Source organism: Leuciscus leuciscus, assembly GCF_965113295.1.
Source record: "Leuciscus leuciscus genome assembly, chromosome: 16".
Classification (NCBI taxonomy): Eukaryota; Metazoa; Chordata; class Actinopteri; order Cypriniformes; family Leuciscidae; genus Leuciscus; species Leuciscus leuciscus.
This window is the reverse complement of record NC_138740.1, coordinates 11,090,067-11,116,638: the sequence shown is the minus strand read 5'-3', so window position 1 is coordinate 11,116,638 and position 26,572 is coordinate 11,090,067. Positions and strand designations below refer to the sequence as shown.

The following is a 26,572-nucleotide window of genomic DNA, read 5'->3' as shown; positions in this document are numbered from 1 at the left end:
TGACATTTAAGGACTGCGCTGTCGTCGCGTCCAGGCGCAGGTCCTTCATCAGATCTGGATACAGCCTGGATCCGGCGGACTGCGGTAAACCTCAGGATAAACAGAGAGACTAATATTAGCATAGACACCATTCTTATGATGTAACGAGTACATCAGGATTTATGGGAAGTGTTCCCGGTTCCGGCTGACCTAATCTATGCAGCCTAACATTGAATTATAAAAGTTTATAATGTGTTGTGTATGCTAGGTCAAAGAGATGTGTTTTTAGTCTAGCTTTGAACTGACAGAGTGTGTCTGCTTTCCGGACAATGTTAGGAAGACTGTTCCAAAGTTTTGTTACTAAATAGGAAAAGGATCTACCGCCAGCAGTTGATTGTGATATTTTAGGTATTATCAACTGGCCGGAATTTTTAGATCGCAATAGACGTGAAGGACTATAATGCGTTAAGAGCACGCTCAAGTACTGCGGAGCTAAACCATTTAGTGCTCTGTAAGTAATCAGCAACATTTAAAAATGTATACAATGTTTAATAGGGAGCCAGTGCAGTGTTGACAGAACTGGGCTAATATGGTCATACTTCCTGGTTCTGGTAAGAACTCTAGCTGCTGCATTTTGGACCAGCTGTAATTTGTTTATTAAGCGTGCAGGGCAACCATCCATAATAGCATTACAATAATCTAGCCTTGATGTCATGAACGCATGGACTAATTGTTCCGCATTTGTCAATGAGAGTATATGACGTAATTTAGATATATTTTTAAGATGGAAAAATGCGGTTTTACAGATACTAGACACGTGACTTTCAAATGAAAGGTTGGTATCAAAGTGTGAATGTGTGAACATGGGTATGTGTCAATGCCCCCAATCGACTAGACGTTCTCAGACTATCTCGCTGTTGGAGAGGGATCAGCACTGAAAGCGCCGGCCCTGCCTTCCAAACCACTCAAGATGATATCTCACTTGAATGGCAGGGCATACGCGGCAGCAGGTCAGGCTGGGGCTGCTTTACACACGATGTTTGTTACAGGCATACCAAGCCGACCTGCTGAAGGATTTGGATCAGGGTCAGGGTCTCTCCGAACTGGTGGATGAACTGCGCCGCACCACAGATCTGGCTCTTGGGACCACCAGACAAACCGCTTCCTCGATTGGAAAGTCGATGGTGGCCATGGAGAGACATCTGTGGCTGAACCTGGCTGACATCGGGGAGAAAGAAAAGGGTTTTCTCCGCGATGCCCCGGTTTTGCCATCTGAACTTTTTGGCGCCTCCGTTGGGACGGTGATGGAAAAGTACAGAGAGGCGAAGGCACGCTCAGCTGTATTTAAATCATGCACTGCGGTCCTGGTCCATCCCGGTTTGAGGATCGGAGACAGGGCCAGAGGTTCAGCGTCGCCTCTCACGCCCCTCCTCCAAGGAGTAGGTCGCAGAGGAGGTGCGACTCATGGAAGAAGAGGGATCTGAGGGAAGTGATCCAGCACAGGTGCTCCAGCGTCAGTGAAGGATCCCTTTCCTCTGAGGGTGAATAACTACCACCCTCTTCTCTCTTCTTCTTCACCCTCAATTTTCTTTACCTCAGGCGGCGCTTATATCAGGCTTGAGGCCTGGACCGATGATGATATTTTCCCATTAAAACGGAATCTGGCTCGGTAGTGAACGCACCCTTTCTAGCTTTTGGGTGGTAGGCCTTAATTCTGAGAATAAAGTTTAGGTAGGTCTTTATTATAAGGTTGTTAAACTTTAGACCTCTGTTCCCTGTTTAGAAAGTATTAAGGGGTATGTTTGATAGGATATGTAAAAATAGGAATTAGGGCCCTGAAGTTCCCTTTTTTATAGGTAGGATTGCATACCTTGTCATAGGCCTCCTCTTGTGTTAGAGTCGTCAGGTTTATGTAGTAGGTGGTGCCAATCTTGGTCACCCAGTGGTGTACAGGTTGGCTTCATCTCATAGAGAAATCTCTAGTAAGGCCACAATGAACGGGAGCTTCAAACAGATTCTGTTCGGCGTGAGATGGCTTCCTCCCATTTGGGGGCTTTTCTTCTGAGGCCACCACTTTGTATAAAGCTCCTAATAGACCAACCAAGCATTGGCCCTCTTCGGGCCACATGGATAGCCACCTTGTATTTGTATAGCAGGTCTCCTCTCACTTCTGAGAGTTGTTAAGAGACTATAGCTTTGAACTTCAGACATGTGATATTCAAGTGCCATCCCCACGGGGGCTGCCTTAATATCTGGCTTTGGCATGTGTACTAGGAGTTTGTTGGAGGCGATCTGCTAGATGCATTTTCGTCTCGAGTCCCCCAGTATCTGAGTTTATCACTGTAAGGTCTAGTTTTTCCCTGGTACTGGTCCTGGTCTACAGTCGTGTAGCCTAGGCCTACCTTTGCATTAGGCGATAATGCTAGTGAATGTTAAGGATAGAATAAATAGCAGCATAGGTAGCAGGCTATTCCTAAGCCTCCCAATTTCGATTACCGTAATTGGATGGCTTTTCAGACACTGGTTCACGTGGAATACATTCCCCATAAAGTCATCCCTGTTCTCAGGAACAGAGGTTACAGTCGTAACCTAGACGCTTTCTTTGCTTGCTTTCTGCTGAAATTTAATCACAGTTTAAATAACAGGTAATTTTCGTGCTACTGTGGGGAACAAAGTAAAGTTGACGGCTTGATTTACCGAAGTATAAGAGCAATTCCAGTGTTATGGACGTGACATCAGCAGTCAAAACATGAAATTTTAATTCTCATAGAATATTTATTACCAGTATATTGAACCATCTGTTTATATATTCCTAAACAACAACTCTGATGTAGAACATCAGAAAAATATCAGTCTATAAACATGTTTTATATTTTAGATGAGGGAAATTCACATACAGACATGACAAAAAAAGACTCCAGTTTTTGGGTGACAACATATTTTGTAGATTTGTCTGTATATTAAAATACACAAACCAGAAGCAACAGTATCCACCGAATGGAGAAGGTTTGGCTTCGTGACTCCGACTTCGCGTGCAGCTGTGCATGAGCGCAAAACCTCACAACACCCACCCCCTGTCGGTGATTGGTTGGAACACTATTTATTTTGGTTTTGAGTGGTTGGTGGAACCAATTGTTTTTGTGTGCAGATTTCAGAGCCTAGGCTGCCTACAGAGACGCGTTTTTTTTGACGGCCTGCTTATGGGGCGGGCAGCTAGCGGATCGTTAGGAAAGATTAGATGAATGCGATGATTTATGTTTGGGCCTGAAATCGCTGATACAACCTTTAATATCTTAGAACGTAGAACGAGATCATCTCAACCACCTCAAGTGTGCAGCATCCACTTGGATGATGCGACAGCAGCCACAGTACAACGGTGCCAATACGCTCACCACACACCAGCTCTAGGTGGAGAGGAGAGAGAGTGATGGAGCCAATTGAGTATATGGGGATTATTTAGAAGCCATGATTGAGCCAGGGCCAATGGAGTGAATTTGGCCTGGACACTGGGGTTAAACTCCTACTCTTTTATGAGAAGGGACAAGGGAATTTTAATGACCACTAAGAGTCAGGACCTCAGTTTAATGTCTTATTCTTATCCATTCTTGAGTCTATGGCAGCCCATAGAACCATTTGCGGGAAAATTATGAAATTTGACGCACAGATAGAGGACAGTCTCAACATTAATGTGGCTATTTGCCACATGCAAATAATTGAACACAAAATATTAATTTGATATTTTATTACCTCAAGATGACTCGCAGTACCCACTTGAGCTGTGTATGTGTGTAACTACATTAGGAAACATGACAAGACGTTTGGTCCTAAGATAAGAACGGGTATTGTTCAAAATTCATGTATAACTTTGAAAGGTTTTGATCCAGTTCAAATGTTGACTACTGTAGTTCACTCTCTCTCACTCTTATTTCACTTCAGAATTCTAGATCTAAAGGAACTGTAGATAAAATAACAAACAAAAGTTACTGACTCTGACTCTCCTGAATAATGCCAGAAAATGTTCCAGAGGAGCTGCTGGCTAATGCTAATCAAGCTAGCATAGAAGCAATGGTGCCGACATTATTGAAGCAATAGTGAAATTGAGTGGCTCCTTTGACAGAAGTTTGATGTCCTTTCATATACTTTATCAGTTGAATGAATCACTCGCTAATATTTCCACTAGTGGTTGACCGATATATATCGCCCGATATTGGCATTTTAAAAATATCGGCATTGGCTGATAGGTTTTTATCTAAAATCATCAAATTTTCAGTAAAGGAAATTAACTGTTGCTTTGCAGACTTCTATAGAGAAGTCTATGAATGAAAGTGTGAAACAAACCAAGAGGCAATAGAATCATTATTTTCTGATTTAGACCTCCCCATTCTTAGCACAGAAGAATAAATTTGGATGTAGAAATTACACTGGAGAAAGGAAATGAAAGTAAAAAAGTAATTTCACAGTTGCCTAATTGCAAATCTGTGGGCCCTGATGGCTTTAGTGCCGAATTCTATAAAAAAATCAGCAATAATCTTTTACCAATGATCCTGTACCAATGATCCAGCGCTTGATTAAAAGTGCAACAGCACATAGTCAATTTCCACCAACAATATACAGAGTATAGTATTCATTCCAAAACCTGGGCGAGATGAGCTGCAAATGTCTTCCTATCGTCCTTTTTCTCTTATGCCAATTGAATCTAAGATTAAAGGTGAAATAGACTGAAAATTACATTTGTTCAATTATTCATTAGACTGGTTTTAAGCCCAATAGGCATATATATTTTAATTTGTGATGGCTGTTTAACAATTTATAACAAGAAAAATTTAAAGGCATGTGCAATTTCACTAGCTTGCCCATTTGCACAAATTGATTTATTTCTGCCAAACACAATGTCCTAACTTAGAATGTCCTTACTATATCTATATGCATGCATGCATACATACTGTACATGCATGCATACATGCATGCATACATGCGGCTATATTTATTATGGGTTTGTAAGTATTGTTTTAAGTTAAGTTTTTAAATCTGAAATGTTCTGTAATGGTTAATGAATTATAAATTGAAAAAATCTCATAATTTGCAGTTTAGGACCGGCTTTCAATTATACTGTAATGTTGAATGGCTATATTTACACCCACAAATTGAAAAACAAAATTAATTTAATAGACGCATGAGTGATTGGTATCTGTGATAATGGCCTTCATTCATAGTCCGTAGTAAAAATGCCACTAAACAAATATTTTTAAATATCAACAATTGTCTTTGTTTCTAGTTTAATTTGGAGATTTATTGTAATTACAAATTGTAATGTTTGGTGTGATTAAATGCAGAAATCTGTGTGATTTTGTTTTTTAATAATGTGTTTTAATAAAATAATTTTATTGGTAAAATTCTCATTTAGTATTTTTTTGTTTTGGTGCTTGACTTGTTCTCATTCAGTTTTATTTCATGGAAAAGAGAACCTTGGAGAACAATTTGAAATTTCTCCTTTTGTGTTCCACAGAGGAAAGTTTAATGTTTGAAACATGAAGGTGATTGATTACGTCATTTTTACAGTCATCTACAGGCCTGTGTTGTGAACAGTATTTTGACAGTCTTCCACGGTTCTTATGCTTACCCCTTTTTCACCATTGTTTTAGGTACCGTAGTGAAAAGATGACAATGAGCTACGCAGAATACATCGCCCATCGCCAGCATCATCACTACCAGAATGGCATCGGGCACCCTCTCCCTCCATACAACCATTATTCCTGACAGCGAGCCGCATGACCAGTCACTGGACCTCTCTGCGGACATCTTCCCCGGAGAGCCCGCCTCCTCGTGGTCTAGCTATCTGTACTACTGTACCATTTTATGATGATAGTTTCCGTTGCCATGTCCACAGTCAGATGGAGGCATGGCAGCGGGTGCAAATAAGAAATAGGTGATTATAAAGCGAAAAATTCATTTTGTCATTTTTATTATTTGTATTAATTTAGTTTTTGCAGCATATATATCGACCCCTTCCTTTTTGTTTTTCTTTTTTTTTTTACAAATAAACAAGTACTAAATTTTTTTGTTGTTTCAACAAATTTCCTAATCAGGTTTCTTAGTCTGTGGATGGAAATAAGTCATATTAAATGATGGGCTAGTTTTGAAGATAGTATAATTTTGCTCAGATTTGATCTATGCTAAGCTTTAATGACTTGCTTTATTTGGCGAACCCCCCCAACCCCCCACCCCCGCGGAGGCAACCACAGGGTTTAAGGGATGTAATTTCCTCTCTGTGTTATTCCTCTAACTTTCCTTTATGAGCGGTGATTTTCTGTTTTCCTTTTTTGTCAATTTTGTTGTGGGTTGTAGTGTGGCTGAGTTAGGCAACGAAGAACTAGTTAAAAGTCTTGTTCGTTTTTTTTTCCTGTTGAATCAAACTCATTAGATAATTGAAACCACTATATTAAATTTGCTGTTGGGGATACCAGAATATTTACCATAACCTGTTGCTCTTAGCATTATTGGTGCTGAATTGAATTAAGTTTGTCGAACAGTCAGTTAGCCCTTTTTTGTGTGTAGATTTGCTACTCTTAGGGAAAAAAGCATATTAATCTGTAAGTAATCCATCTCTTATTTAATTTCTCGTGTTGACGTTTTGTATTAGTGTTTGGGCTAGTATTAGTGTTGTTCGTGAGATCGCAAGTATAAGTCTGTATTCAGAATAAGGGAGTAAATTAATGAGTCAGAGACTAAAGTGAGTTAAGGTCAACTGGGCTCACAACTGACCTCATGGCCAAAAAGCTGTCTGAATTTTTGTTTTGCTCCTATTTTGTCACACAGAGAGGAAAACCTTCTGAGAGACCAAGGTCAAATGACAGGGACAAGCTAAAAAAAGCCATACTTTTTTTATTTTTTTAATGCAGGCTCTGGCAGGGTGGTTGCTCTAAATGGCTATTTTAAATTCATTTTCTCCTGGCATGGGAAATGCTTCAGAAAGCTCTTTTTTGTTTTGTTTTCAATGATCTGGTCTTATGGATAAATATGATCATTTCTGTCTCGCATAGCAACAATGGTTTGCATCTCCATACAAAAGCCTCTATATTTACAGTTGCTGTAATTGAGAAGATCATTGAGTAGATACAGTTGCTATTGTGGCTTTTTAATTCACTCGATATCTTGAACTGAAGTTTGCTTGATTAATGTTGTCGGATCTGCCACTTCACACCAGGAAATTTATTTATATACAATGGTTATAACTGTCTCCATAGTTTTCTCAGACAATTTGTGTCACTGACAATGTTAAGTCTATTCTAAAATGACCATGTCTAAGTGTTTCTTTTTTTTAATCACGTGTCATCTTATGTGTAGATGCAGTGAATTAGCTTTTCGAGGTTTCAGTTTTTAGATTGACTCTGAAAGGAAAAATGGGTGAGGTTCTTTTGAAAATCGCAAAACTATTTCCTGTCATTTGTTTTCATATGCAAAATGTTAAGGGCTTTTGGGGTTCCATCCACAGTCATTATTCAGTTCACTATAACCTAAAAAAACAAAACAAAACAAAAAAACAAAACAACCTGATTTCAGTTGTGTTGCCTTAAAAATGGTTAAGACATGGACCAGCAAATGTTGCCCAGATTGCTCAACTAGCGTAAGACGGGTTATTTTGGCCAGCATCACAACGGGAAGGTTTTGACCAGTGACTTCAATAATTGTGCGTGAAGTTTTTTGAGCAAAGATGTCTGTTTGCCAAACCGTCAATTGTTTATTACCTTTTTTCTTTTTTCATTGAGGCCCTCCACTGCCCAGTTATGACCGTTTAAAAATAATAATAATAATTTGCTTATCTAAATCCTACCTACCAATAAGACACATTTGTGGTGTCTCACTGTCTCAGTCTTTAAAAACCCTTTAAATATCTCTACTTTACTGCCTCAGTTTTGAACCCAGTTATTGTTTTATAGTTGTACAATCCAGGCCTCATTTTTGGTCCATTAAAACAGCACAAACTGAACTGAACTTTTTTTTTTTTTGCTGCTGCTGCAAAACCAAGTCTTTGCATTTGAGAAAATTTGATGTATACAAATTTGCAATGCATTTGTTGCATGAATTGGAGGCCTCCTGTTAAACATGGCATGCTTGTTTCACTGCTATATAGATATGAGAAAACAGACTATATAAAATGGTGCTATTGGACCTCATGTTGGGGGTGGTCGCAGCAAATGTGACTGGTCATGCGGACTCATTGATCATATCAGACTTTTTATTATCCTCAAAATATGCAGATCTGTTTTACAGGTGTTTTTTTCCTACCAGTGTAACAAAATCTCCTGCAGGTTTGAAAGGACAAGTAGTGACGAGTCTAACCCCATCTTTCCCTCATGGCCTGGGGGATTCGGGCATATGCTTATATCATCTGTTATAGATGTGCACATTTACGCAATACACAATTACCCTGGAAATTCACTCTCTGTATCCGTCGATGTTCGCATTCATTTACATTGCCATTTTGAACTGCGGCTGGATTAACTGGCTGAACGCTGTTGCCGAAATATGGCCAAAGTGATGATGGTCAATGTGCTGTTTACTTTGCTAACAATGTTTGTTCAAATATCATTGGTTCATTTTGTTGTGGTGATGAAAGACATTTGTTTCTTTCATAGAACTATATGTATATGTCTATACATTAAGTTTTAAGCAAGGTTTTGAAAAATTGATCTAATTGTGAAACGACTAGGAATCACAAAATACTTTAAGCTCTGCTTGCAGTGTAGTTTGAACATGCACTTTGGGGACATAACTTTAGCAATCTCTGGCACATTTGAACACTGTAGAAACTCTCAGCACCTATCCTACAGTTATATTGCTCAAAGATGAGTTAAAAATGTGCTTTTCATGGCCCTTTTTTTTTTTTTCATTCTCATTACACTCCCCTTCATTTTCTGTAACTTTTAACACAACTGGGACTAGTGTTTGGTAAGTATAGCTAATGCTCATTTTAGGCATAAATGTTGGGTTGTAACACCTTCATACGAGCTTTACGTTTACTGTTAAAATCATAGTCATTTGGAAGTTAGGCTCATGTTACCTTTGTGTGTTCAACCGAACCAAAGATGCCTCCAGCCATGTCCAAATGCTGCTCTACAGACCTGCCTTCTTGTCCTTCCAAAAACCTTCCCTGCAAGAGAAATGTCTTTTTGTTTTTGTGTATTTACTTTTTTCTTTTGTACAATTTCTAATATTGTTTTAGGTTTTTAGCTACCTAAGTTCAATGAATTTTCATTGTAGCTGTTTTTGAAACCTTGCACGGTGTCTACGACCGTAATACTAGGTTGCACTTTTTTATTTTGTTTTCATCATTGTTATTATTATCTATTTTTGTAAAGAAAGAAAACCCCATAGCGTGCCTCTTAGATTTATGGGTTTCTTAATGTGTTTTTTTTTCCCTAAGACCAGCAGTTATACTTTATACAAAAGATGAGCTAATCCTTATTTTTAAATGCCATTTAAAAGGAGAAAAAAAAAGAAGCCTTTTTTCTTTACTCTGGACCCAGTAGCTGCACTGGCATACAATCGCACTGGTAGATATGGGGATAGGGGGATGGGGGGGCACTACTATATATAATAATAATAATAATAATGATGATACAAATAAATGTAAGAACTACAATAAACTTGTTTGAAAACTTTTTTTGTAAAAAAAAAAAAAAGTTAAAAAAGTAAACAACGACTGTTTTTGTACATCAAGTTAATTCTTTTCAAAAAAATATTTTGGACCTAGTTTCTAATTATTTTAGTGGTTTTCTATGTTCTGGAACTTTGAGAAGATGAGTTTTGAACGTGCCCTTCGATGATTGACATCTTGCAGTGTTGTCATTCCGGGCACTGGGGTTGCCTGGTGTAGCCCTCTATGCCCACCACTGGTTTATTTCTGGTTTGAGTTTGGATTTTCTTGCTTTATGAACTTGACATTTTTGAAGTAAAGACTTGGTAAAAAAAAAAAAAAAAGAAACAAAGAAAAAAAAAATTTCTCCTGTAGAACTAGATCCTTTACCCCATTGAATTGCTGTTAGAGTGATGAGACTTGAAATGGGCATTTATTATGAATATGGTAGTATGGCTCCAAAAAAAAAGACAAAAATTACAAAATCAACAAAAAAAAAATGTGTTGGGGGAGGGTGGAAAATAGATGGGTTAGATGTGGGTATGTGAGCTATGGCTGTGGCAATGATAATGTAGTTTTAAAGCATTATTGTTATTACCTTTTAAATCATTTATCCAATAAAAAAAAATCTGAAAGAACAAGCATTGGGTGTCTTCATGCTTCACAGAATAACTGATTTGATGAACAGACATGAAACCAAGACAATCCTCATGGATGCTACACGTTGGAGAAGACCTTTAATATAGAACATATTTCATAAAAACATATGTACAAAATTGAGATCAGAACTAAGGTTTCCCTTTCAGTCAAGTTGCATACATTGGAATGAGAGTGTTCCCATAATTCACTAGACTGCACTGGATTTCTTACATTAGCTCAACAGCCACAAACTGCTTCGATTTTATGTTTGGATCTTTGACATGGAAATGATGGAATACACTTCAAGTGCTGAGCAGTTTTTGGGACCAAAACCTCCTAATGGAACTTGTTTTTCCTTCTCATTTGGCTACACATTGGACTTTTTTGTACATCGTTTTCATGTATAAGGTAAACACTCAGTCATTCATGTACAGTATAAGGTAAACACTTTAATGCAAGTCTGAAACAGCCATGCTCAAGTTCTAATAATCTAGTTAGTTTGTAAAATAAATTTCCACTGAATCGAATCATTTATAGATAATTATGTTTAGCTAAATATTGAGACTGTAAAAAATGTTTGTAAAATAAAGGGAAAATAAGTGATTTTTTTTTAAACTGGCCCAGTAAGAAACAGCTAAAGAACTATTGGTTAAAAATAAAAACTACCCTTAAACCGATCATTCGGTCTATCTACAAACAACAGTCATTTCCCTTGAATAACATCATCAGTAAATAGTCTAATGGAATCAAATGGACACCTTCAGCCAACAGCTAATGGCTTCAGCGTAGAATGTAGAGTTCTGACTATTTACATAACGGTATTAAAGAAAGATACTGCCAGAGGATTGGAAATGCCCTGGAAAATCTCTTAGACATACAGTACCGCCACATTTATGCTTTCCTTAACAGGTCAACAATAATAACAAAGTGTAATTTTGAGACAATCTTTTAAAACTGCATTTCCAGGACGCAAGGCGCAAGGAACTGTGCAACCGCTATTCAGCAAATGAGTTGGCCCCATTTCACTGTTCGATGAGCATAACTAAAGAAGGCAACATGAGAAGAAAGGTTACGTCTGTTGGGAGTTCACCGAATCTTCATTTTGCTAAACATTTAAACTAAAAAGAAAAAGGCAAGGTTGATGTTGTTTGAATCCTGCTGTCCCCTGCTCCTATGGTGTAAAAACAATTCTTCGATCCAGCTATGAGAAACCAGGTTAGGACCAAACAACAACAAATAGGAAAATAAAGTTAAGTACTAATGTTACGCTTTTATCTAGGATGCTGGACAAGTTTCGGTTCAGGAGCATGAGGTTTTGTCCATGTGAGACTGCTGATAAAAACACTAGTCCATCTTCTTGTTGCGTAGACGTAGACGTGCTATATCCAGTAAATCCCGGCATGTGGGAGCAGTGTGTTGCGAGAGGATGGTCAGAGCCTTGCCGTGCAGTAAAGTCAAGGCCGTCTGGTGGCCCGTTGCCCACACTCGATACCAGGGTCCATAAAATGGGTCAGAGACAGCCGGACACAGCATGTTGTTCAAATTCACTTCGGTCAACTGGTGGGAAGCAAAATACAAGATTGAGTTAGTATAGGGACACAATAACTAAACATGCATATCCAAAACATGAACGCAGATTATTCAAGCAGAATTTGATCGATTTCATGCTTAATTTTACAAAACATACCAGGATGCAATTAATAGTGCAGTGCAAGTTGCATTTTCAACACTGCCACAAGGGGTGCTAGGACTTTATCACACTCCAACGCTTGAAAAACAATTTAACTTCTGCTCTAGCCTGTATCAAGTAAGGCTAAATATTTTTAAATTGTCAATTTAAGTTAATTTTCTTGTCAAATTTAGCTACCGTCTATTGACAATAATACAGGTGGAAATTTGATCACGCTACTAAAGATTGTTATAACGGTCAACATGGTCTATTAACACAGTGACCAACCCAATCACAGGAACTGTTTTGTTCTCCCTCATTCTTATCAACAAGTGTGAATGATCGTAAATTTCTTAGGACTCCCAGGAATAGAAAAGTTTTGCAACAAAAAGGAAGGACAGATCTTCACAGAAGACAACACAAAATAGAAATCCTCTCCATTTCCACTAACAGATCTGTATTCACTTATTGAGTGCTGTTTGGGACACAAGGTATACAAAAATGCACAGATGAAAGTTCAACATTACACAATCCTGTGGTGTTCAGTACAATGCCTAGGTGAATCTGGAATTGGTTTGAAAAGTGAATTATGTTGCTATATGAAATGTATGCATTATTAGGTTCTAACTGTGAACTTTAAACTATGCAAATAATTATCACGGCAATTTCCAAATCCCTCCTGCTCAAGAAGAATTGAACGATTCACTGAGACACAGAAAAAGTGTTTCTGTGCTGTTGCAATGTTGCAAGTTTAAATTTAAGCACAGAAAAAAAGGAAGTTCTGCAAGAAGATAATTTTTGGAGCACAGAAAAAGCAACGGCAATAACGACCAAGCATGTGCCCAACATTTTCAAGACCTTCTGCACCAACTTCTGAGACTTCTTTTCAGATTATCCAGATCTTCTGCACAGACTTCAGAACATTCACCTTCAAGGCTTCTTTCCTCTGCATGATAAAGACAAGAAGCTTGTCTGTGCTCCAGGAGTTCAGCGTTCCTCAGTCTTATTGTTTAAATGGAGTCCAGCTCCTTTATTTCCGTTGCAATGCGACCCAGCACAACCGGTGGAAGACATCACCGGACTCACTTATAACATGTCCAAGCGGAATGCAAATAACACTAATGCCAAGGTCGCTGGAAAGAGGTTCGGTATTAATTTCATACCACCTGTGAGACCCACTAAATTCTGGAGCCTGGTGTGAGAAACTGCTGAATGAATAGTGCTGTGCAGACCACAAACCCTTAGCAAAGGCATGTAACAAATATGATACATACATGTAGAGTGTTACAGGTCTTTATATATATATATACAGTATATATATATATATATATATATATATATATAAATATGATACATACATGTAGAGTGTTACAGGTCTATATATATATATACAGTCATGCTCAGAATTAATCATACCCCTGGTAAATATGATCAAAAATGGCTGTAAAAAATAAATCTGCATTGTTTATTCTTTTGATCTTTCATTAAAAAAATTGGCAAAAATTTCAACCTTTCATTGAAATAAATGAATTGAAAGGGGGGGGGAAATCACATTTTTTATGAATAAAATATCTCTGAAGTATATTCCCATTAATATTTACCTTTTTTTAGCACACCAGGGTGACTAGGAACATGAAATTGTCCAGCTATCCAGACTTCTTGTTCCACAGGAGTTTAAATATGAGGAAACACAAAGGCCAAATTCCCTTGCTCATCCATCACAATGAGTAAAACCAAAGAATATAATTCTGATGTGCAGCAAAAGATTGTTGAGCATCACAAAATAGAGAGTGGCTGTAAGAAAATAGCTAAAGAATTGAAAATCCCCATTTTGACCATCAGGGCAATAATTAAGAAGTTCCAATCAACTAAAGATGTTACGAATCCTCCTGGAAGAGGACGTGTGTCTATATTGTCTTAATGCACGGTGACGAGGAGAGTTTGAGTGGCCAAAGACTCTTCAATAATCACAGAATTGCAGAGATTAGTTGAGTCTTGGGGTCAGAAAGCCTATTTAAAAAAAAAAAATCAAACAACCCCTACATCACCACATGTTGTTTGGGAGGTTTTCAAGAAAAATGCTCCTCCAAAAACAAACTCCAGGATGAAACAAAAAAAAGAGCTTTTTGGCAGAAAACACACTAGATGGGTTTGGTGCACACAAGGATAAAAAGTACCCCATGTGTACAATTGAATATACCATTGGATCTTTAATGTTGTGGGCATATTTTTCTGCTGGAGGTCCTGGACTTCTTATTCAGATACATGGCATCATGGATTCTATCAACAGATTAAAAAACAAAACCTGGCGCCTTCTGCTAGAAATCTTATAATGGGCTAAAATATAATCTTCCATCAGGACAACGATCCAAAACAAACATCAAAATCAACACAAAAATGTGTTCGGGAGCACAAAATGAAGCTTCTGCCATGACTGTCCCAGTTCCCTGACCTGATGAGTGGAGTGAACTGAAGAGAAGAAGCGCCAACATGGATCTGGGAATCTGAAGGATCTGGAGAGATTCTGTATGGAGGAATGGTCTCTGATCTCTTGTCAGGTGTTCTCCAAACTCATCAGGCATTATAGAAGAAGACTCAGAGCAGTTATCTTGGCAAAAGGAGATTGCAAAAAGGTATTTAATAAAAGGGTATGAACAATTGTGGCCAATGTGTTTTGGAGAAAAACATTTATTTTATAATGTGATTTCCCCCCCACTTTCAATTCTTTTACTTAAATGAAAGGTTAGGATTTAGGCAATTTTTTGAATGAAAGATCAAAAGGATAAACGATGCAGATTTATTTTTTACAGCCATTTTTGATCATATTTACCAGGGGTATGATTAATTCTGAGCACGACTGTATATATATATATATATATATATGAGAACTAAATCATTCTTTATCTTAATTCTTAAGATAATTCTTTATCTTGAAATGTGAATCTGTAAGAATCTGTCACATGATCCTTCAGAAAAATCCTTCTAATATGCTGATTAGGTGCTCAATAAACATTTATTGAAAACTGTTTCTGCTGCTTAATATTTTTGTGCAAACCATGAAGCGTGGGGTAAGATTTAAAAAGAAAGAAAGAAAGAAAGAAAGAAAGAAAGAAAGAAAGAAAGAAAGAAAGAAAGAAAGAAAGAAAGAAAGAAAGAAAGAAAGAAAGAAAGAAAGAAAGAAAGAAAGAAAATAATTAAACCCTTTTGTTCAGCATGGATGCATTAAATTAATTAAAAGAGACAAACAGCAAAACAATTTTTTAACATTGATAATGATGAAAAAACAATAATTGAGCGCTAATTATAATTTATAACTAAGCACAAAATCAGCATTTCAGAATGATTTCTGAAGGAATAGCCCTTCACAATATTGATATATTGTCACAATATTGATTTGATCAAATAATGCAGCCTTGGTGAGCATAAGAGACTTATGTCTTTTAAAGACACTCAAAACTTTTGACTGGTAGTGTAATGGTGACAGCAAACATTCTCATTTCTGTGTCCAAATAATCGAGCAGCTTTGAGTGAGACCATAGAAACCTACTGCTGTCACAGCACTCAACAACATGTGTTCTCTGTACAGTGGGCAACTGTCACCAGGAACAGCCATAAAAATATTTAAGGACATATACTGGAAGTCATTAGCTGATAGTTGATCACTTTACTTGCTGTGCAAGATACTTTAGTAATGAAGGCTATATTCAGACATACTATACTAACATACTGTACTAGTTACTATTGTCACATATACAGTATGTATGTAAATTATGCAAATTGTCATTCATAAAATACCAAGATAATCTACTACGTTTATTAAAATGAGCAGTAAACAACAGAGCATACTGAATTGAATATTGTGTCCCACAATGCATCTGACTTGATATTCCACTTGAAGTGATGAATTGACATGTTATTTGATTAGACGGCCAGAAGTTGACACTTTTACACAATATTGGATTCAAAATGCTAAATAACCACTTGTTGAATTAAACACATAATGCGATGAGGTCATGTAAGGTCATGTAGTGGAACGTTGTGGAAAAATGTCAGCTGTTTCACTTACTTAAAAACAGTGGGAAGCATGCAGTGTGTCTATGTAAGGCAAGTATTCAGTAAGTAGTAAGATAGTATTCCATATTTTACATAAGCTACCATACAACTCTTTGTATTTCTGCCATTCAAAGATAAGGCAGAAACAGTAAGAGTAGTATGCTACTCTGGATTCTGCAATAGCGATTGATTGTCGTACCATTCCAAGGCCCTGGAGGAATACAAAGTGGTAGAGGAAGAGGATTCCTGAGGACAGCAGCGCCCACCACATGTCACCCAGCGGCTCTGGCTTATACACACCTGACAAACAAGACACATGACACAGACGTTAAAATGCATGTAAAGTCCAGGGGTCGGTTGCACCAACCGACAAATAAGTTACAACTTAGCTTACTTTTGATGTAAATGGGCAATAAGATACAACTTATGCACTACTAAATGTTTTTGCTTCGCACCATTAAACTTAGTTGAAGCGTAACTCTATGTATAAACTAAATATTTATGGAAGCCTCTGATCAGGAGTAACGGTTGAGATAAAATAGCAGACAGATTGAACTGCATCTATAAGCTCTTCTTTTACCTGACAGACTTCAATTCTTTAGACATATATGATAATGCTGATATTTACATTCGCCTACATTTTTGGAGAGAGAACATTATATGAATAGATTACTTTGTTAGCGGCTCATCAACACGAACCCGTCCTACAGCGTCGTTGTGTGCCTCTGTCCCATCGGTCCGTGTTGTGCATGTTCAATAAAATCATTCATAATCAATAAATGTTGTTTCTTATGTTTTTTTTGTATCAGTACTTGTATATTTTTCCTTAATAATAATAATAATAATAATAATAATAATTTCATTTCAAATACAGTTTCTAAATGTTATTTACATACAAAAACACTTAAGTTATTCATGATGATTAAGTATCGTATGTAATGGAAACGTATTTTTACTGTTAGTTAAGTGAGGCAAAAGAAGTTAGAATGAAGGATAAACTGAAATTCCTAACATTTAAACAACTTCTGCTCACATATTTGAAGGCTTCTATTGGATCATTGAGGCTAAACGTCATATTACGCAACTACGCATTACTTTACGGAGAGTTTACGACCTACTAGCTATGTTCTGCCTTACGAACAAATGGTGCAACGGAATTAAGCAGAGTTAGTTACAAACTAGTTAGTAGTTACTAAGCCTCTAGTGCGGACTTTACGTTCCAATTTGAAGGGTTAGTTCACCCAAAAATTTAAATTCTGTAAGTAATTACTCAGCCTCATGTTGTTCCAACCCCGTAAGACTTTTGTTCATCTTCTCCGGAACACAAATTAAGATCATTTTGATTAAATCTGAGAGCTGTCTCACTCCTCCATAGACTTCTCTGTAATTGAAACTTGCCGGCCCAGAAAGTTAGTAAAGACAATGTTTAAAATAGTCCAAGTGACTACAGTGGCTCAGCCATAAGTTTATCAAGCGAAAATGAGAAGAAAATGAATAGTTGAATAAAGTCGTTATTTTTGTTTGTTTTTTGCACACAAAAATTATTCTTGTAACTTGATAAACTTATGGTTGAGCCACTGTAGTCACTTGGACTATTTTAAACATTGTCTTTACTAACGTTCTGGGCTGGCAAGTTTCAATTACAGAGAAGCCTATGGAGGAGTGAGACAGCTCTCAGATTTAATCAAAATGATCTTAATTTGTGTTCCGAAGAAGATGAACGAAAGTCTTACAGGGTTGGAACAACATGAGGGTGAGTAATTACTGACAGAATTTTTATTTTTAGGTGAACTAACCCTTTAAGAAAGAACTTACGAAAGGCTGGTGCAACCCTACCCAGGACTCTCCAAGTCAGAGTAGTATGTTTAGTGCGATAGAATTGGGCAAGAAGGCCCACAGTGACATGTTTTCATCATTATATTTAATAATTATTAAAATTCAGGGCATTATTATATAATATTTCCATAAATACAACTGTATCTCATATTATTCATCATAACCTGCAGTCCAACTAAGAAGTATCATTCAATCAGAATAGTCTACTACCATTATGATATCCTATCAACTAAAAATATAGGCCTGTGGCCTATATAATGTAATTCAGAAGAATCTCTTAGACTAAGATTGTGTTATTTGATATATCTGTCATTATTCAACTAAATATTTTATGTAATACTTTTAATTAATGATACCCTTTTCCCCCAAAAAATTATTGTACATTATCAATCCTTCTTTCACACAAAGTATTGATATCCCAGAAACTGGAGCTGTAGTTGTCCTGTCTGAACATTAGGAGACACTACAGGTTTACTTTATAACTTTATAATTTCTCTCTGAGCGTCATTGCTTCACTCATGTATCTTTTACTCTGGGCACATGAAGTGCCATTCTGACATCAACATTTCAGAATGGTCATATATCAGTTAAATTTACATTTATTCATTTAGCAGACACTTTTAAAAAAAGAAATCAATTAATCTTAAAGAGGCAATAAACACGAGAAACGCTAGTAATACAACGTTAACGTTGAGACATCGTTCAGGATAGTACAAGCTAGAATAAAGGAGGGATTAAGAAATAGTGAGAGCATAGACAAAGGAATAGTGAAAGAGGTAGTAAAATAGAATCGTTTTTTTAGGAGGCTATTGTTTCCTCAAAACTATGGCGGAGATCTGCAGTTGGTAGAGCTCTATAAATAAAGTGCTACTGATTTCAATAGTATTTACATCGCTCATTTTTCACCTGAAAGGCACCGACTTTCAGCTACTTTCAGTATTTGAAGCTAAAATGACATTGTGGTGCACATGTGGACAATGGAAGATATAATCATGTGGGGTAAAAGGGTCCAGGGGTGTATTCCAGAAAGCAAGGTTATTTTACTGTCAAACATACCCAACCAAATTGATTCAACCAAACCTTGCACAGTATGCCAGTTCCAAAAACGCATCCGGGAGTAAGTTCATCCAACTCAGAATATGTTCATGGTTAAAACACCAGACATTCTCAACAGACAACGAATCACCATGGAAACGGACGCTAAGAAAAGGCACGCCATACTATTGTTAAAGCACTTAACAGCATTTAACTTTTGTTAAATGCTGATTTACTTAAATGCATATCACCACCTATTTTGTGCATTTTATTTTGTGCACCACCTATGATTGTTCCAATCCAATCTGACTTCTGACCTATAATGCTGCCTGAATCATAATCATACACTGTTCGTTCGTTGGACAGAGGAGAACTGGCCCTCCGACTGAGCCTGGTTTCTCCCAAGGTTTTTTTTCTCCATCCTGCCACCTGATGGAGTTTTGGTTCCTTGCCACTGTCACCTTTTTCCACCTTTGTCGCCATTGGCTTTTGGCTTGCCAAATTTAACATTTAATTTAATATTCAACAATACTATTGATCTGCCTGCATTGACACCATTATATGAGATCTGAACTAAGCTGGACGATGACATCACAGTTTTCTCCAGAGCGGCTGTATATATAAATTAACTAAATTAATAACTTTTTTACAACAAAAATGAAACTGAACTGAACTTACTTAAGCTGGACTGTGACGCTATTTTCTTCTGGAAACAAACTTTGTTGCATTATTTTCCTGTAATCTCTGTAAAGCTGCTTTGAAACAATCTGTATTGTAAAAAGCGCTATATAAATAAATGTGACTTGACTTGACCTATTTGGTGGTTGTGCAATCATTTTTCAATATTTTCGTTTAATAATCTTTAACCACTGTGAATAAGAACTATATTGTTTGTTTGGTGCTAATTATATAATAAAAAGAAAGACTGTTTAAACTAAATACAGTCTGGGCTGTATAAGTTTATTTTTTGTTTAGACATTTTGCTTCCACATTGCTTCAAAGGTAAGATATATCATATTATCAGATCATATCATATGTCTTTAATTATAGAAATACATTTTAGCAAAGAAAAATAAAATAAAAAACAAAACATCTGAATTCAGATCAACGATGTGTGAGATGAGAATTATATAGCTATATATTATAATAAAATTAACATTACCTTGTTTAAATAGCACTTTATATATCAATATAACTACATATATATTGTGCACAATCTGTCACGCCCACTGGAGCCTCATCAATAGATCACGCATGTGATGAACACCTCTGAAGTAAACTAACCCTGAACACCTCTGAAGTAAACTAACCCTGGACACTTCTGAAGTAAACTAACCCTGGAACATGAGCTGCTTATGTTCAGAGAGTAAGTTGCTATGGCTACTTACATACCCTGAAAGCAACCTCCATTTTTGGAACCGAAAGTTGAGGTTATCCGATTACTTGCCCTTAGACACACCCGGGTATGTCACATAACCTGCTTTCTGGAATACCCCCCAGGACTACTGTTTGTCCTAACTTCAGAAACTCACCTCCTTTTCTGAAGAGGTAGACAGGCACAAGATACAGCATGGAGTGTTGAATATAATAGATCTCCTTTTCAAATGGAAGCTGTGATGGGGGAAGAAAGTATGTTTAGATAACAAAAACATACAGAGAGCCTTGCATTCTAGTCATATTTGGTGTCAGCATGTTTCACTATTACTACTGTATATGCTTATGCAATAAGCACCTAAACAAACAGCTAAACCATTAAAAATATAGTATTAATGCAAGTTGTGATGACGGGCTCGAGCACTAGGGTGCCATCACCACCTGGCGGCTCTAAGAAAACAATAAAAGTCAGGTAAAAACACACACAAAAAAAACACTTCCTGCTACCATTTGGTAGTACTATGACCTTAGCCTACAATACGCTGATTTCACGGAGCCGTTATTTTGAAATCAAAAGCGAGGCTCTGGTGGGAAGAAAACCCGAAGTGTCGCCTTTAATCACAGGAGAGTCGTGGCGTATTGTTGTGTTTAATGTATAAAATGAGTTATTCTAAAACTGTACATACATTTCTTTCATACTTTAGACTATATACAGTGAAATTCATTTATAAATAAAATATATTTTTTATATATAATTCAGAAAGTAAAAAAAGAAGCAGGAATGAACTATATACATATCCTATATTGGATATTAACATCCAATAAGTGTAAATCGCGGCAGCAGCTTCAGGTTGGTAGTCCAAGGCATTGTTGTTTATCTTTACTTCCGGGGTTCTTCCCACCGGAGCCTCACTTTCGATTTTAAAATGGCAGCTGCGTGAAATCAGCTTATAGCCACAAACATGTGATTAGCCCCCATCAACATACAGCACAATTTAACCTATTTAACAATTTAACCTGTAGGTAAGTCAACCAAAATAACCATCACCACCTCCACAAGACAGTGGCAGTAAATACACACAATTCCATCTCTCTGACTACTGTCACGGTGAAATATTACAGTGATGGAAGTGCTTGAAGTGTGCTTACTTTTTACTGTACAGTGTCCAAAAGATCTGAAGAACTTGATGTCAGGATAGAAACTATGAATAAATACTCTGGATAGTGTTGCACCCCTCTGTTTGAAGAAACCCCCCACACATTGGTACAAATTCACACTCATGCTCTAAGAAAGCAAGTGGAAGATTACAAATTTAGAGGTATTTCAAGGGGCATGTTTCCAGCTACAGAAAGGCCCGGAAAACGGCGAGATCTGCATATTTCAGAACGCTCATAAAAAATAACAAAAACAATCTCAGGAATTTAATACAGTAGCCAGATTGACAAAAAACAAAGCTTAAACTGAACAAGACTATTCCTCACAGCACAGTAGTGTAATGCCTTGTTCACAACTTGTTCAACAATAAAATTAAGACAAGCAGAAAGAATTTTTGCATCTCTGAAAATGTTGTCTCATAGTATCTCCAGTGAACAGTTTCAGTCATTTAATGCTATAGGACAGGAAGAGTGAACAAAACTTATTACACGTATGCTGTAGGCCTAACCTTTATCCACTAAGCTACTGAAAGAGTTGTTACCTGTAATCTCAGAACATCACTACACAACGTCATCGTGCTATAGACTACAGTGAGGAATACTTGACAATTTAAGTGTTTTCAACCACTACTATAGTGTAATTTTAATCAAGTAACTTGGTAACTTTATTTAATAACTTTACATTATTATAATGAATATACTCACCAGTCTAGTGTTGACTACTGGGAAGAGAAGAGCTAGAAGGGCTCCATTCAGCATGTGAACCTGAAGTCTTCAAAACAGAAAAGATTGTTAAAAATCACAGTAGAAAGCTCACAGCAACACTATATCTACACTACAGGATCACACAGTTCTAAATATCAACCAAACAAGGGAAAACAGTGACATAAACTGACAAAGAAATATCATTAAACTGACAATATCAGAAATGTCATTCAAAACCTCAGGCTATGATAGGCCAGAAGCAATTGCAACACAAAAATTACTAAATCACAAACAAATCTATTTATATACTTTGACATACATATGGCTTGCCATTACCAGCACAGTTATGCTGCCTTGAAGCAGCAAAATATATGGTGTGCATAGAGAAGGCAATCCCGCAATACTCAAAAAATAAGTTGTAAATAATAAAAAATACAAAAAGATATTCAGGATGGTGGTATGAAACAGGAAATGATAGATATATAGATAGATTACTCTAGAACCAGAAAGAAAAATTCCTGATTTTAGACATATGTGACAAATAACAAATACATTATATCTTGACTACGGGTTTAAAAACCTCAGGAACCTAAGGAAATGAAACAGTGTTACAAGGGTTAAACCTCAGGAAACATTGCACCTTATAAAAACAAAATAAGCACATTTTATTCAAGTCACATTGCACTGTGACATCAACATGCACTTATTCTTACAATCATCACCCGAATGTCCACCATGTTTCCTGTTTCCCACCATGAACTTAAAATGAAGTTCTTTTAAAATTTCTTCTACAGTAACAAAATTAATTTAAAGCACAAATTTGATAAGAACAAAGTGGGAATTATTAGCAACACCAACATAACATTAAAGCTAATGTGTTCTGTTATTTAAGCAAAAACTAAGAAAAGTAAAACATTAAACTAACCGAATCACAGGCTATCATTGATAAAGTGCAGCCAAACTGAGCTCTTTGCGCATGAAGGTACCTCCTGAAAATGATTTTTGATGGACTTCTAAGGCAGCATAACAGTTTAATGATCAATCCCAAAATAGACAGACCTTTTGTGATAATTAAGCAAATATTTAAATATTTCTCCAGCCCCACAGTGCTACCCTAAACCCCACCCTTTACACACCTCAGGAGTACACATGAATAATGCTGAATCAAACAGTATTCAGGGCTCGAAAAATCGCTAGCCTGACGTCCCGGTCCCGGGGCTATTGTGTTTTTCAGTCAGGGAGGTTGCTAATACAATGCTAAATCAGATACATGTACAATAACAATTTTAGGAAAAAAATAACATTACGATGTCTAGAAACAAAAACATTTGAATGGTAACAAGCGCTACATAAATAAAGGTGACTTGACCATCATATATTCTGCTATATAAACAGCATAAAATAATTACAGCACCATTTACTTGCCTCAAAAAAGTCTGGAATTGTTATTATTATTAGCTACACTTCAATATGTGAATTATTCCATCAGAAAATTAACACTTTTAACGTTGTCAGACTTCAGTTGATATCTCCGATTCAGAATCCGACGCAGACTGATTCATGTTCCATTCTGGTTACACAAATTTCAGTTCAGTTAGAACCAGATGCATATTTGTATTGATGATTCTAATTTGATTATTTTATATCCAATTGTTGATATTTGTGTTTTGAAAAAGTTTTTGATTGATGTTTTGACTCCTCACCAATTTTCTACATTAAAAATTGTCATTTTATTTTGGCTAGTAAAATTCATTTCGGGCAACCAAAATCTGAAGAGTGCCTGCCCGAAGGGCTACCAGCAATTTTGAAATTTTGCGAGCCCTGGTATTTATCATTATTTCACACATAAAAAGAGAACACTCATACAGTTACATTCAGTAACGCCTGCTTCCATTTATTTGTGATCACAGGAATGCACAAAACAACCCTATTAAGAATTAAGTCCAAAGGCTTACATATTTAGAAAAATATTGATAAAATACCATATGTTTACATCACATTTCTTTAGAAAGAATGATAATTTCTATTAATTTTCTAATAGATCTAAGGAAGTTTGAGTGATCTCTCACGGATAACTATTACTGTTATCCTTGCAATCAGAGCAACAGAGGAAGCTCACGGACAGAAAACAAGAAGTTAACCAAGAAGTATGTGTAATTTATGACATATGCGGATGCAAAAGTCTAGTATCAACCAAGACACAGGGAAGAAACAAATGAAACATGAAACCAAACAAATATACGATTGTAATCATGATTTGTCCAAGTTCTTAAAACAGTCTCTGGTATTTTGCATGTGTATGTATTATGCAATGGTTAACGTAAGTAGCCTTTAGCATAGCATTTAAATATATTTCTGCCATATTTGGTGATCAGAATCCCCACTGGATTGCAATAGGAAGTTATTTCAGACACTGGCTGGTGCTTTGGACCATGGCATTCAGCAGGCCAAAAACCCCTGGCCCCGTTGGCTTGGAGGAACCCCCCGAGGAGACTCGACCAAGCCCCGGAAGTGACCGTGGAAATGCGACTGGCCCTGACACACACTAGCATGCTCGCCTGATAGTGGATAGTGGCTATTGACAATGGTCCGTAAGTCTCTACTTGTTTTGACAGCCATCAGAGTACAGAATGCATTGTCCTACATAAGCCTCACGTTCTGTTGTATCTAAACTAACTTCAAATCGGTCACCTGTGAAAGATGTTAAAGCAAAATTAAAGATTGCAGCAGCATCCTTGAATAAATCAAACCCAGAAAACAAACAAAAACGTAAATGCCTTAAGAAGGGTAGATTACCTGGGTAGAATACCACCTTAGACATCCATGATCAAGCATCATGAGGGACACAAAGAATCATCTGAGCGATGCATCTGATTCTGCATTGAAAACTTCTGTGAGGGACACTTCTTGTGTGTGTGTGTGTGTGTGTGTGTATATATATAGACACACACACACACACTGAATTTGGGGGTTATTTGAATGCATCTCTGATAGGAACTGACTGTCTTACGAAAAGTTTTGATGCCATTTTTTTTCCCTGTTTCTGTATAATGCCTATTAATGCCTGTATATATATATATATATATGTGTGTGTGTGTATGTATATATATGAAGTGTTTACAGTAAGTGCAGCGCTGCTTTGTGTACAGCGGTAACCAAGGGAACACTATATCGCAGCTGTTCTATAAGTATTGTCAGAGTACATTTGCATTTTCATTCAGTCCATCTGCTGTTTTGTTTTTGTTTTGTGCAGGTATGTTTTATGCAGCATAATTCCACAAAGCTGAAAGTCAGGCCATTCTGTTTTTCCTTTAAATTTTGCATTGAAGCAAACAAATGCATTTGCTTAAAAAAAAATAACAGCAATCGCTTGTCCTTATAAAAAAATCATGATCAATGTATCCCTATGATTCAGTTAAACCGTGGAGACGTAGCCTAATGCCTCAGAAAATTCGATCTGCCTGTTTACATGACAGTCGCATTGGCACATATCTGATTTATATCTGATTTATTTCCACATATGAATGAGGCCTGAAACCGATCTGGAAATATCCAAATTCATGTGTTTTTTTCCTGTTTACACTGTCATAGAACACATACGATCTGTGTCACATGTGAGCAGAGGCGGACAGAGTACACAGTACACAATTACTTGAGTAAAAGTACAGATACCCCTTGCTAAATTTTACTCAAGTACAAGTAAAAGTACTACAGTCAGATGTCTACTTAAGTAAAAGTACTAAAGTACTTGTTTTTAAAAGTACTTGAGTATCAAGAGTACAAGAGTACATTTTCTAAATATTGCATTACTACTGCCACAGTGCTTACATACATTGGTAAACACAGCAAACACTTGAAGCGAAAACTATCATTAACTTGTTCAGAAAATTGAAATAGTCTGGCGAGGTGGGGCACAGGTTGGCACATTTCCGGGATGTGATATTTTTTTTCCCAGGATGGTAGGGGAAGACTCATGAATATTCATTAGGGAAGTCATCCCTGATTGGTCTGATGACCTAACCCCACCCCTAAACCTACCCGTCACTGGGGGTCTTATGACCTCCCTAACCCCACCCCTAAACCTACCCGTCACTGGGGGTCTTATGACCTCCATAACCCCGCCCCTAAACCTACCCGTCACTGGGGTCTTATGACCTCCATAACCCCGCCCCTAAACCTACCCGTCACTGGGGTTAAGACCAATCAGGGATGACTTCCCTAATGAATATTCATCAGTCTTCCCCTACCATCTCGAAAAAAAAAAAATATCGCTCCCGGGATAGACCTGCTGCGTCTTCATCCATTGTTTCGTCCATGGTTTCGTCTCTTATCTAAATCTGACCATGGAGTTGACTTTGGCGGAAAGCTGAAGGTGATTGCTGATAGGCTGTCCCAATCAGTGGCGCCTCCACAATCCAATCACATTTGAGAGGGAAACAACAAATTGAGGGTTTCCGAGATGTTTCTTTTTTCCTTTTTTTTTAGAAGAA

At 37.1% G+C, this 26,572-nt stretch overlaps 2 protein-coding genes and 1 long non-coding RNA gene across 3 annotated transcripts in view; 1 reads left to right on the top strand and 2 right to left on the bottom strand.

The window, feature by feature from the left end:
* The window catches only part of ammecr1 (AMMECR nuclear protein 1), a 56,646-nt gene extending 46,515 nt beyond the window's left edge, over positions 1 to 10,131 (top strand). Inside the window, exon 6 of the mRNA XM_082141413.1 lies at positions 5,622 to 10,131. Coding sequence (XP_081997539.1) covers positions 5,622 to 5,736 — 115 coding nt within the window. The 3' untranslated portion in view covers positions 5,737 to 10,131. The remainder of the gene's footprint in view (positions 1 to 5,621) is intronic.
* LOC309478007 overlaps positions 1 to 26,572 on the bottom strand; it is a 114,329-nt gene that overhangs the window by 42,875 nt on the left and 44,882 nt on the right. The window contains exon 2 of the long non-coding RNA XR_014198745.1: positions 2,575 to 3,271. This is a non-coding gene — a long non-coding RNA (uncharacterized lncRNA). The remainder of the gene's footprint in view (positions 1 to 2,574; positions 3,272 to 26,572) is intronic.
* The window catches only part of tmem164 (transmembrane protein 164), a 40,360-nt gene continuing 19,777 nt past the window's right edge, over positions 5,990 to 26,572 (bottom strand). Inside the window, exons 3-6 of the mRNA XM_082141421.1 lie at positions 22,083 to 22,149; positions 20,381 to 20,459; positions 16,177 to 16,277; positions 5,990 to 11,812 (exon numbers count right to left, since the gene is read on the bottom strand). Of these exons, the coding sequence (XP_081997547.1) occupies positions 11,600 to 11,812; positions 16,177 to 16,277; positions 20,381 to 20,459; positions 22,083 to 22,149 (460 nt within the window). The 3' untranslated portion in view covers positions 5,990 to 11,599. The remainder of the gene's footprint in view (positions 11,813 to 16,176; positions 16,278 to 20,380; positions 20,460 to 22,082; positions 22,150 to 26,572) is intronic.